At 43.8% G+C, this 14,142-nt stretch overlaps 1 protein-coding gene across 2 annotated transcripts in view; it reads left to right on the forward strand.

Annotated features, from left to right (window-relative positions):
- zcchc24 (zinc finger, CCHC domain containing 24) overlaps positions 1-14,142 on the forward strand; it is a 44,618-nt gene that overhangs the window by 21,559 nt on the left and 8,917 nt on the right. The window contains exon 3 of one of the 2 annotated variants that reach the window (XM_063191567.1): positions 13,850-14,029. In XM_063191567.1, coding sequence (XP_063047637.1) covers positions 13,850-14,029 — 180 coding nt within the window. The remainder of the gene's footprint in view (positions 1-13,849; positions 14,030-14,142) is intronic. The other variant, XM_063191568.1, reaches the window with a different exon arrangement.

Below are 14,142 nucleotides of genomic sequence, written 5' to 3' on the forward strand. Positions count from 1 at the left end.
TTTGAACCTTAGACCTCACAAAAAAGTCAAATGTGAATTGTAGCAGTTCACTATAACAGGAATGTTGACAACATGCAGAGAGGCTAACCACAAATTATTGGAAGGTTTACACACACCGTAGTGTAGAGGTGGCCTGGGATCTTTTTGGAGTGTTTACACAGTCTTGTGATGAACACTGAGATAACTGTGGAAATCCCAGCTTTGTAGAGGAAAGCCATTATCTGAACCAGCTGATCCTAGTGAGACACATCACTGGCGCTATCAGTTAACCAGAGAATTCTTTGTTAAACACCACCAAGGAACTCTAGCATTGTTTTACTTGTTGGACCTGGGATGCATCCCCCTGGAATCGCTTGTTTTCAACCACTGTACTAAGATTATGGGTGGTCTTAAATATGAATTAACTGGTAAAACAATGGCCATGTTCATATTCATGTGTGGTGATAAACGTTTTAGTGGGCGTTGCATACAGCGTACAGTGCAATTTCTTAAAGGCATCTGTCAATTCTGAATGGGCCTCTCACTGTGTGATTTCAGTTGTGGCTTATGAAGGACTGCATGGGCTGTTCAGATTTATGTTAGCTATGTGAAAGTTAGATGACAGCATCTAGTCTTATTATCTCACTGTAGCCATGCCCTGTATTGGACTGGTGATGTACTGGAGGTCCAGTTTAATGTCAAGTTTTTGGCACATTGATAACTGATGTTTCAACTTTGCTCTAACATGCATTGAAACTCCTCGCTGAAACTCCTAGGAATGCATTTTGTAGCATTATAACCGTTTTATGGAAAGTGCATTTCAATATATGGTAGTAGGCCTATGAGTTGTGTTTTTGTATAGTAATGTCAGACATATTAATCTGTAGGCTTCTCGGGGTTCTCAAAAAGCTAACAACTCATTAGGATCTATTTTTATGCTGGTTTATTTTTAAAAGACAAAGTCCCTAGTTCTAGTTTTAGCTGAGTGTGTTATAGACAGAGCAGTAGAATGTCTGTAGTGAGTGTGAGGCATAGATAGCCATAGCCACAGCAACCAATATAGTTCTAATAATTAAAACAGTACCGTTTTGGCAGCGTGCAGAGGGTTCAGCTTGGGCTGCTCTTAGTATAAATACACTCTATCACTGCGACTCGGCATTGTACCTTCCCATGGAGGGTACTCGTGAACTGAAAGGAGAAGGGCCCTCTTGTCTGTCTGGGCCTCCTAGCGTCTTCTCATTAAGAGCAGCATTAGCGCTTGATAAGGCCCCTTGAAAAATATTAGTGGTTTGCGAGCTATTTGCTTGTCGCCATCCTCACACCAGGACGCTGATGGATGTGCATTGACAAGGGCCCTGGGCGCAGAGTGAAGTTAGCACAGGTCTGTGGATATGCCCTCACTGTGTAACCAACGCTGCTAAGATACTACAGAGCCCCCCCTCGTTTGGCGAAAGCAAAGAAAAACAAACAGCAAGAAGCCAAATCAATTTAGTAGGGGGCCTTATGGCTAAGGGCATGAGAAAATGTCAGCGGCACATATGAAAACTGCAATTCAGCTCCTAAAAATATGGGGCAACAAATAGCCATTTGAGCTGATTTCATGGTATAGCCTACTGTATAGTATGTACAGAACTTGTAGGTCAGGGAGAAACATGTGAAAATGTGCACAGAGTAGTGTCACTTTGGCTGTTAAGCAGAGGCAGGGTCTGTGTGGTCTCTGAAGGACTTCTCCTGAAATGTAGGGCAAGGGATACACGCAGAGCAAAGTATTGTGGTATCTTAATAACTTCTCCATTTGTTACTGCGACTAAATGTAATGTTATTGCCTATGAATAAGGAGATTGCCTGGTTGGTTCCAAGAACTGATTTATTGTGTGTTATGCTATCCGGTCTCCAGTGTGCACGCTCATATTGAGGGTTTGCTCCTCAGCTCGCCTCAAACCATTGTTTTGAGTGTTTTGAGAATGTTATGTGAGAATAGCTTTGGTTTATGGGATCATTACTTAGATTGCATGACTGGAAGGATTTTGGAAACTTTTCATAAATACACCCATTGGTTGTGATCCAGACTTGATTTTTTTTTTCTCCTTCTTAAAACGCTTCGGACCATCCTTACACGCTTGCCAGCGTATGTGTCAGCTTTGGAGCTTGAGCTGTGGTGCTATATAACACAGAAAAGTTTCCACCTTAGTCCCCCCTTTGATTGGCCCTCCAAACAGTGGAGCCATCTCTGGTGCGTAGATGTAGCGTGAGGGTAACGTGAGAGCTAGAATAATACCATTTCGCTCCGAGCCAACCCTCGCAACACTTTGCAAAGAGACCAAAGGGAGGCCTTTGTTTATGGCTGTACACACATATGCGTTTGAAATTAGTTTGCTTGCTTTTTTCACCTCCTGGCTCTTAAAGGTGTGAAATGTAGGATTACGTCCAAGAGCCGTACTTCAGTCTCAGTATAACATACAGGGAAATACTCCATCTCTTCTGCAGACTAAAGGGAAAGTCCACTCTCAGAATGTAAACAGAGTTAGCAAAATGTAAGCTCAGTTATAAAATGCAAATGCTCTGGCTGTATTAATGTTGTTATTGATGAAGTTGCCTAATGTTGAAGTCCTTTGCTGGAATCATGACTATTTTATCATCAGCTATTTCTTACATACATAGCGTCTTTACTAGGACTGTAACGATACACTAAACTCACTACGATTTTTGACCTACGGTTCGATACACCCCACGATTTCGGAAATGCATCTCATTTGAAGCTTGGAAGCACTATCACATTGTATCATATGGTTGTTTTCTGGACTGAAGGATAACAAAACTTTGAAAGGGCGTATCACGATACTGCCCCCTTATATTACGATACAGTATCGTGACTGAGTATCACGATTTCTCGGTTCGATCCAATATCGTTACACAGCCCTAGTCTTTAGCGACACTAGAATGCCCATGAGTAGCAGGTTACATAATATTTAAAAGAAGCCGAGTGTCTGTGGCATTGCACAATGCTTGGGTTATTTATGAGCAATTTACTGCCTAAGATTGATCCTTATCTTAGCACTGTGGTCCTGTGAGAACAGCTGGACATGAAGCAGGAGGACCAGAGCAGCCAGATCAGCAACGGATGTGATGTGAAGATCCCTCGTCTTCAGCCAGAGCCTGGTGTCAGTCAGACAGCCCTCTCTTCACTTTTATAGCCCCACTAACTCTTCACATAACCATCCTTCATTCCTGACCAGCGGCCAGTCATACTTGTCTTACACCGTCTATTTAATCTCCTGGCATAAATTCACTCCAAATTTATCCAAAACGCAGCAGTCAGGTGGTGGCATGAACGTTGGCTCACAGGGCTGGCTTGCTTGCCTGCTGTCGCCCCTGCAGCGGGTAGCAAGTAGCCTAGCAGGCAGGAGGGTGGCAGTGCAGAGCAGGGCTCATATCCCTCACTCTTTGTGGGCGTCGGTGTGGCCTTGCTATATTGGTCAGGAATCTCTGACATACCGACATGGGTTCACACTTGACATGTGAAAGCAGCAACAGTAGGGGAGCAGGGTGGTGGGTGGGTGGGTGGATTGGGGCGGATGTCTGTGTGAACCACAGTTTTGGAGATACGTACATGAACATAACAAGCTGCGATGGCACACAGTGTTAAGAGGGAGAAAGTGGTATTGGCCCTATCTGTGTTGTAAGTTCAGTGTTGTGTGTGTGTGTGTGTGTGTGTGTGTGTGGGGGGGGGTGTAGTGCTTTTGTCAACAGTGGCTATGGCAAATAAGCCAACATGTCAATATATTACTGGCTTTATCAACAGGTTGTCATCTAATGACCAAACTAAACAAAACTGAGAGAGAGAGAGAGAGAGAGAGAGAGAGAGAGAGAGAGAGAGAGAGAGAGAGAGAGAGAGAGAGAGAGAGAGAGACTAAACTCTGAGGAGGGAGGGCAAATCGGATCTGTGTGTCTTTCCTTCGTATCTGTAAATCTACCTTTTTCTGTATCTGGGCCAACTTAAACAGAGATTAGAAAGCAGAGTGGAATCATGATCTCTCTCTCTCTCTCTCTCTCTCTCTCTCTCTCTCTCTCTCTCTCTCTCTCTCTCTCTCTCTCTACCCCCCTCCTGTCCCCCCCAATTGAGCACGTTGTTGTATCTGGTGGTTTAGGTTTTGGTGTTCTCTTGTGTTCTCTGGAGCGTTGTCCCCTGGGAGAAGGGGAGAAGAAGAGAAGGGCCCCGGCTCAGCGCTCAGCAGACGCCATTGTTTACACTGATGGCTTCCAGATGCCGGCGAGAGAGAGAGGGAGCGAGCAGCCAAAACTCCCGCGGCTCCACGCCAGGAACCAGGAAGCTGTCCAGCACTATCTGGAATACTTGGAAAACATGGATTTTTTTTGCTTTGTAATAACCTAGAAAATAAGTCCAGTCCAAGGGCCAGAAATGAACGAATGGCCACCGGGACTCAAAACTGATGACCACTCAAGTTAATGTGTCTGGCGGTATATTTTTCACGAACATTTTTTGCTAATATCTTGTGTCACGACAAGCTTTTCACCTCTTCACTGTAGGTCACTGTGGATGATGGGCGCTTGAATGTTGTCTTCCCTCCGTTTTTGTTTAATGACATTAATATCTCCAAATGTGACATGTGATTTGGAGATGAAGAATCACAGAGCCACGCGTGCTTTGATGACACAGTAGTGCTGTGTTTGTGTTTTATAGACAGGCCCGGCTGATGGAGCAATTTTCTGCCTCCCCTCTTTGTGAGCTTGTTACCCAGTGGAGGCCGTGCTTTTACTATCTGTGCCTCTCTTTCAACAGAGGCATCAGTCCTCACTCACATACAGCCTCGGGATTGTTTTTAAAACACTATGGCATTGTGGGAAACAGGGCAGATTTATCATTTAACAACACACCTGTTCTCTCTCTTGTCAGTTTGTGTCTTTCTTTTTCCCCCCTGTGAGTGTGTCCCCCCCCCCCACCCCCCCACCCCAACCACAGGCATAAAAAGAGAGACAGCAGCTGCACCCACAAAAAACCAAGGGAACCCAAGGAGAGGTCCAGGGAACACTGGCTTCATTTAGTCCTGCTGCTAGTTGGGATTATTAAATAGCGGCACAAGCATGCACCTGACTGGAATGCCTTGCTTGGAAAGCCTGGGCCGCTGCAGTGCTCGGCTCCGGAAATAACTGATGGTGTGTGTGTGTGCTGGAAAAAAAAAGTGTTCCTTCTTCGCTGGCCACACAGCCGCCTGCAGCTGATGGGGGTGACACTATCACTCTTGTGTCTGGAGCTGGAGGGAAAGGCCATCTGCGAGAGAGAGAGAGAGAGAGAGAGAGAGAGAGAGAGAGAGAGAGAAGAGAGAGAGAGTTCTTGGCCCCCAGAGCCCTCTCCCCCACATAGGCAGCCAGACAGAGCGCTGTTTGATAGCGCTGCTAGCATTGTGATGCATACTCCAGGTGTTGACTGACTGCTGTGTATCGCTCCACTGTTCAGTTTAGTTTTGTGAGAAGGCTCCTTAAAAATGAAGTGCTATTGCACGGACTGTCATGTAGGGCGCGTGGTTTTTAAAAATCATCCAAAAGAAATTAGATTTGGATGCATTTTTTGTGTAATTATTTGCAACATTTGTCTTGATCGGTCTCATTTTGTTCTTTAATCTGTTTCAAATGTGCTTTGCAACATTTGTCTTTAGCTGTCTCATTTTCTTGCTGGAGCTATGTCACATTTCACAAGCTCAATTTCATAAGCTTCATAAGCTTGTTGAAGAGACGACTAATGAGATTTCTTGTTGTGATTTGATAGGGCTTTTGGAAGTTAATGTGAGATGTTAGTGTACAGACAGACAAACAGGTCGACCATGAGGTCTAGTGGAGCTGCTGTGAGTGTGCGTAGGCTACAGTAGGATCTGTCCACACCATCACACAGCATGAAGTTGGACTGCTTCAAGCAAGCCACATAGCTCACGTACAGTACGGTTCAAGTATTCTGGTTGGAAATGCAAAACTTCCCTTTCTTATGATCTGGGGTGCCTTTCTCAAAAGAGAAGTTGTAGCCTGTTAGCAACTTCTGTAGTTGCCAATGGAAACAACAAAGTAGCTAATGTAGTCAGCAACTTTGGTTTCCAGAAATGCACCCCTGCACAATTTTGTACGGTGCATTCTGCCAAAAAAAAGTTCTGTTGTGCAATGTACAATGAAAAGCTGTGCTGAGATGTGAAGGATGTCTTCTAAAAGATTGAGCTGCATTTCCTTGAAACTCCCGAGATTCCTAAATTGAAACCAGAGAAGTGGCTTTCTCGCAATTATTACCAACAATTGTCAAGACCCGAGTCTTTTATTTATCCAGCAGATTCTTTTCCCGCCTCTCCTAGAACACAATTGCCTGTAGATTGTTGAAAACATGTTTCATTTCTGCCACGCAAATAAATAACGGCAACAACTCCCTTATTTTGTGTGATAACGCTGACAAGAATTGTGTAGGTCTCTGAAGCACAAAAAGGTCAAAAGTTAGCGTTTCAACAACTCTCCCGCCCGCTTTAGCCAACCTATAGCTATCTTCCTAATTCAAAGCAGGTCAGAGTGTGTGTGTTTTTATTCCCTCTTTTTTTTCCTCTTCCACCAATGACTTTCCAATGTTTTGCTGTGTTATACCCGTGTGGAGCCCATCTGCTTTTGGTTTCCGCCCCACCCCCAGACCCAACCACCCCCAACAACCCGCACCCGCACCCCCAAGTACCCCCAGCTCCAGCCCCAGCCCCAGCCCCAGCTCCAGCCCCAACTCGGCCCTGCTGGGCCTGATTGGAGAGGCCTCCCCAGCTGGGGAAGGGAGAGATGACTGTGGTGTTGTGGTATTTGTCCTTTTTGGAGGGGAGGGGTAGGGGCGGCTGCCTGGAGCTAGCTCGCTGGCGGTGTGGAGATGTGCCGGACCTGGGCCCCCATCTCCTCTCCACCGTCCCCCTGGGGGAGCACGCAGCTGTAGGGGGGACTGGGGGTGGAGGAGGTGGGTGGTAGTGGTGGTGCTTGTTGTCTTTTTTCCCTTTCTCTTGACACTCCAAAGCTTTATTTCCTCAATTTCTCTCTTCTCAGTTTTAAACCCCCCTCTCTCTCTCTCTCTCTCTCTCTCTCTCTCTCTCTCTCTGTGCATGTGTTCACACACTGTGTTCTCTTTGTCTCTGTCTTCCTCCACATTTTTCTACGCCTCTCCCAGTGTCTTTACTCTGCGTGATTGTATTTGTGCGCTAGTTATCTGTGTTGTGGCAGTGGCAGGATGTATGGCAGTGATGGCCCCGGCTGACGTGCAGCATGTGTCTGTCTTCAGGCCCTTATCAGGCAGCTCAGTGTGGGGCTGCCTCTGTCTGTCGCTCTCCCTCCCTCTCTCCCTCTATCGCTCTCTCTCCCTCTCGCTTCGTCTGTCAGTGGGAGTATTCAAACGGAAAGGCACCCAAGCTCTTTGATGTGTTCTTTACTCTCTCTCTCTCTCTCTCTCTCTCTCTCTCTCTCTCTCTCTCTCTCTCTCTCTCTCTCTCTCTCTCTCTCAATCCCTCACTTTCTTTAGGCCTACCCTGTTCTGCTCTTTTCTTTTTCTCCATCTTCCTTCCTCTCAGATTCTGTGTCCCTCTCTGTCTATTTTTCTCTTTCTCTCCCTCTCCATCTCCTTTTCTCTCATCCGGAATAGTATTAAGTATTATGACAGGCATGGGATAAGTATAATGTAAGCGGTATGTGTGTGCGTCTGTGTGTGTGTGTGTGTGTGTGTGCGCGCACGCGTCTCAGACTGAAAGTCCTCTGCTCAGGTGAGTGAACGCTAAGGAGATAGAGAGAGTCAGCGACTAGCTCTTTGAAAACAGATCTCTCTATCCACTCTCCCCCTCGCTCGGGCCCGGCAATCGCGCCGCTCAGCCCAAGAGCTTTCTCTCCCCACACACCAACAGCCCAAATCTCAGCTGATGAATTACCCTCTGGCAAATATACAGCCCTGCCACAGCCCCCTCTCCTATTTCAAAGCATTGTATCTTCTGCATCTTTACCGCTGTTTTAAAAAGAATCCAACATGTTACGTTCCCCTATAGTTTCCAGCCTGTTGAACTAGAGCTTGACAGTCTTCCCAGACGCCCAAATACGACACCAGCACCACCAGGCAGAGTTATGTAAACACACGCAACCAAACCTGTGATGTGTCTGGCAGACTTTGGTTAAACCATAGCGTCACTAGTCCATTAGTGTGTCATTTTTTTTCCTCCTCAAGTTGTTATTGGAAACTATTTCTGTGTACACTTCGAGCTAATTCGTTTGAAGCCGTTAAGTGGTGTTTTGATAGGGGTGTGATTTAGTTGTTATTTCTGTTTTCTTTTTTTCTTGATGTGTGCCACTTTGTTTATGAGTAACATTTACAGAAAAGAAAATCGAAGCGGAGACTGTTGAAGGATGTATAACCAGCTTGTGGCTGCAAAAAAATTGGCTTCGTTACTTTGACCGGAAGGTTGCCACTTGATACTTGCCGTCTTAGTCACAGAGTAGAGGTCGGTACTAAACACTTCAAAAATCTTCCCAAAACCACATCCCCCAAGAGCAATACCTCTAGTTGGTGCTAAGTCACCACATACTATGTACTTACTGTATCTCAGCTACTCTCTAGGCCTATCCTTTAATCTTAACAACCAAAGGCAGTGTCCATAATCATGCTGTGCCGTTTTAACAACACAAGATTGCACCTACAGCACATTTTTTTGAAGATTGAATATCTTAAAAATACAGCTTAAGTAGGTTAGCGTGTTGTAAACAACAGTATCATGTATCCCTTGGCAGTCCTCCAGGGTGCTCAGCTGGGCTCCATCGGGGCAACACAGGGCCTTTTTTTCACTGACACCCCATATTTTGGGGACAGCCATACTGGGAAAGTGTTGTGAAATAGTATGCTAATAGCAGTAGCATACTAGTAATGAGATAAACTAACACACTGTAGTCACCAGTGTTATTTAAGTTATTTAATTATTAACCTTAAATTAGTGTAAGTTAAGTATAGTAAATGTATCATTTAGACAAAAATACTTAAACATGCTGTAGCATGTAGACGGTATAATGTTATTAACTTAATTAGTGTAAGTAAAGTAGGCCCTTATATATCAGTTATATGTTAAGTATAGTAAATGTATAATTTAGACCAAAATACTTAAACATGCTGTAGCATGTATACAGTATAAAGTTATTTACATACAGTAGTGTAAGTAAAGTAGACCCTCATATACACCACTTTTATACTGACTGAAAAAGTAGATCACAGTATGTACATTTTAAGAATTCCTTCTCAAGAGTCCAGGACCCATTGTTGCTAATCAGTTAGCAGAATTTAGTAGGTTGCGTATGGGAAATTGCACTGCACCAAGTAGGGGTGGGTATTGGCAAAGGGTTCACGATTCGATGCACATCACGATACACATGCCACGATGCGATTCTATCACGATGCATTGCGATTCATGTACTACTGTGATGCATTGCGATATTTACTTCAGTAAATGTGTAAAATACAGCTTATTTGTCAGTTGCTGTGTAGCTTTCTTAAGTCAGTTCATTCTATTTAAGCATTCTATCATCTGGGAGAGAGCTTACATCACAACAGAAATATTACCTATTCTCTACTGAACAAAATAACCTGTGGCAAATCGAATTTTATTGTTATCAAATAATCAATTGTCATGAATCCATATTATATTGTATATTGTATAGTATATTGAGAAAGTAAGTATCACGATACCTTGTCATGAATCGATGCATTGTATCGTGAGAGTAAGTATCGCGATGCATCGATATGACGATTATTTTGCACACCCCTAGCACCAAGTAAGTTGATAATTTAGTGAGCAACAAAACTGTTGAGAAACACCTCAGATGCATTCTCTTCAAAAGCAAATCGTAATGTGAAAGGCAACAGGCTGAACAGGACACAGGCAGTTTCAGGAATGCAGGCTGTCTCCCAGATAAGGGTTGCTGAGCTGGGGATGGGCCTGGCCACGACCACTGAGATTACACTACTCCTGGACAATATAGGTCAAGTATATTTAGGAAGTAACCTTGCCCAGCAGGCCTTAAGGATGTAACAAGAGAGAAGCCCCCATCTCTACACAGAAAGTAAACAATATGCAATGATCTCCTTTTCTGTTTGTAGTAAAGAGGTTAGGGGCCTATTTCATTACTTAGTCAATGTAGGTGTTAATCGGAAGCAGCTGGTTATATATATATATATATATATATATATATATATATATATATATATATATATATCTGTGTGTTTTTATATGTAATATATATGGTATACATTTATTATGACATATAGGGTTGGACAGGCTTCTCTATTTGACTTTACATCTGGTCCGTCATCTCAGGGTGTGACCTCAATAATAAACAACTGTGTTAAGTCAAAATATACACCCATATCAAATACACATGCAGGTGTGGTGGAAGATTCAACTTAAATAATGTAAACCCTGTATTCCTTCTCTCTGCGCACTTAACGCTTGTATCCAATTAACGTATCACTAATTAACGAGTCAACGACACTAATTGCCTCATAATAATAATAATAATAATAATTGTATTTGTATAGCACTGTGTCATACAAGGCATGTAACTCAAAGTGCTTAACAAATGGAAAAAAAAACATTGTTAGAGATAGATTTAATAGGAGAGGTATAGAGGAGAGGCAGAAAAAGCAGGAAGGCAGAGGAAGAAGAGATAGACAGAGAATGTAGAGTCATAAGGTCAACGTAGGATAGGACCAGGATTCTTAGATGTGTAAGGTCCATAGTGGCTGGGCCTATCATAAGTCATAACACTTCATGTACCTGTCTGGCTAAATAGTTTATGCTAATGCGGATTAGCTTATTTAGAGAACATGTGAACTTTATCTGGACTGGTGGTGTTCACTCACTACATAGGCTAGCGTGATACATACATAGTAGTTAACGAGTTTCAACCATTTAGGTTTCTACCTTCTACGTAGGCCTACCACACCTCTGCTGTGTGTCTCTGGTAGAAATTTAACTCTTGATTATGAGTTACCCACAGATGATTCGTAACTGCATGATCATCATGTGAATTTGGTTTGCATTTGTGTACTTGCACTTCATTCGTGATTGCCTTTCTCTCATCTGGGTACTGTATACTCTACCAGTATTGACAGCCTGATACTGGCCTGGCCAGAGGTAGAAACTCCATCCATCCACAGTTGAGTTCTATAGAGCCAGCGCACATATGCCTCTCTAATGGGACTTCCCGAGGGATGGACATTTTAAAACAAAATCCACATGCTGTCATGACTTGGATTGTTTTCCCTCTGGTGGTGTGTGAGAGAGGGGAGCCGCCCTCAGCACAGCCTAGGCTTTATGAGAGCAGGCTGGCGGGCGTGGGGGAGAGACACACACACACACACACACACACACACACACACACACACACACACACACACACACACACACACACACACACACACACACACACACACACACACACACACACACACACACACACACACACACACACACTCGTTAGCTGCAAGCTTTACGTCAGTCCTGTGTACCTCCAGCTCTCGATCTATCCATCTATCCATGCGGCCATTTGGCCAGTGCTGGCAGCCCAGCCTGCCGCCACACAACGGCACGCCACGCCACCCAGGACCCCGCCAGTGTCATCATTTCCAGCTGCTGTCAGGCCGGGAAGAAGATGCTTTTGTTGACAGTCGGCTGTGAGTCACATTGTTTAACGTAGCGATGGGAGAGAGACTAGCTTAGATTCTCTCTCTCTCTCTCTCTCTCTCTCTCTCTCTCTCTCTCTCTCTCTCTCTCGCTGTGTGCAAGCACTGACGCAAAGGCCCTTGGCTATGACCCTGTACTTGGCCAGATGCTTGTGATTACAACACTCATTACTCATATGGGACCAGGGTATATAACCTATCACCCCCCACCCCACTAAGAAAAAAAAAACGGGAGAAAATATGGAACCAGCTCTGCACCATTTACTCTCCAGTTTGGAGAAACACATCCCGCTGCCTTGACGGCGAAGGAGAGGGCTGTGTGATGCATTCAGCCTCATTTGGATACCTTGTGATTGGGAGCAATTTGTGCTCTGTTTGAGACTTGTCAAAAAAAACCTGAAACCTTACAAAAAAAATCCTAATGCCATAAAAAAAATGTTTCCCTGTAAAGGAAGAAAGGGGGCTGCATACAAGTAATTATAGCACAGCGGTGATTTGAGATAAAAAAAGGAGGAGGAGGCAAGAAAGCGATATAATGACATGCACATGTTGGAGAGAGCCTGACACAACACATGTCCAGGGAGACTACAAACATCTGCCGAGGTGAATGCTCTCCGGGGACTTTTTTTTCTTCTTCTGAAGGCTGTTGCTACATCCAGATGCCAGGAATCGCAGTTCACATTATCATAGCACACACACACACACACACAATGAAATCAGAGGATTTTTCTGGAACACATTTGCGTTTTTTTTTCCCAGTGAGTACACAGAAAGTGACATGTCAGATCAGATACACCTTGCAATCAGACGCGCATTTATATATTCATTATTTATTTTTATCTCATTTTAGACAAGTCCAACATTTGCAATGTAGGAATTCATTTTAACATGAAGTATGACAGGCTTTCAACTAACGTAAGTGAAGCATTTGTAAATTCTGTTAGCGTTGGCCAGAGGTTTGCGTGCTGTCACTTATAACAGGATGACATGGAACGTTTGCTTGAGGGACCTCGGAGGAAAAACTGACTTTCCTCTCTCTCTTACGCTTCTCGTGGCCCAGATACGAATGCCAGCATTAACTCATTCTCTTCAGACCATTACCGGCTATACTTCATAGTTCACTAGAGACCGCTTTCTAACGCCATATCACTGCTAATAGTCGAGGCAGTTTCACAAGTTTCCACTGATGGTCACCGTATCACTGCAGAACAATGAGGTCTTTACTGTAGACATTAATGGGGAAAGTAAGGCTCACCTGAGTTGTCAGTTAGGCTTCCTAATTGAAGCATTTCACAGATGACTGCCCTTAATGTGATGCATATATGGCAAAAAAAACCTTTTGGCATCTATAAAATTACAGTCTCTAAAGCGAGAGTGATACGTGGCTCATAATTGATGCCAAAAGCTAAAATATAAGCCTCAAATGAAAAGCAGAGTTTCGTTATATGACGCATGACGTAATGTGTTTCCAGCCTGAGCACATTCCAGAACCTTTTTTATTATATAGGGTCGTCTCTGGACTCAAGAAGATGATCCCAAAACGTTTAAAAGTTAGGGGTGGGTTAGGAATGTGGATTTATGATTTCAAACTGGTGTTATAGCTTTCATAAAACAACTGCTAGGAACACACAATGTGACACACAATGAGACAACATAAGGGTTTTTTTTGCCATGAAAAGGGTTGCTCTCTGTTATGGCAGCATTATAACCAATTCCAAAATATGAGTCGACTCAACCTGACATATCGCATGAGTTTTGTTTTGTTTTGTTATATGACGCCTTGCCACAAAGTCAAGCTTATCAGAAAGAGTCGTATGACGTGTCCGTTGTTTATGTAAGCAGCCCTGTTACTAGCATGGCATGTAATAATAACAACAGCTTTTGTCTTGTAATGTGGCCCGTCTCTCAATCAAGATGTTTTCAGAATTTGTGATTCTAAGATTTTACAGTGCGACATTGTCAATCAAATTAAAACTGTGCATGACACAAAAAATATAGGCCTAAACCTACAATTTGACCCTGCAATTAGTCCATGTTATCTGAATACATCAGCACAAAGAAACTATTTCATATGCCAAATCTGTGTTATTGGACACCACAAACAATATGATGTTGCTAAAAATGTTCGTATCTAAATGTCAGATTTTCCTATTACAGGCCCGGCCTAAGGGTGAAGGACTGACTCCGTATCAGGGAAAGAAGCGCTGCTTTGGAGAGTACAAGTGCCCCAAGTGCAAGAGGAAGTGGATGAGCGGGAACTCGTGGGCCAACATGGGACAGGAGTGCATCAAGTGCCACATCAACGTTTACCCTCACAAGCAGGTATGTGTACCATGGCAAGCAAATAATGTACCAGGACGGGCAGTTGCACCACTATGGAAGTTTGTGCAATAGTTGACACCCCAGTCCAGATCACATACCTAAACTCGCAGCTA

Source organism: Engraulis encrasicolus, chromosome 24 (assembly GCF_034702125.1).
Source record: "Engraulis encrasicolus isolate BLACKSEA-1 chromosome 24, IST_EnEncr_1.0, whole genome shotgun sequence".
Taxonomy (NCBI): Eukaryota; Metazoa; Chordata; class Actinopteri; order Clupeiformes; family Engraulidae; genus Engraulis; species Engraulis encrasicolus.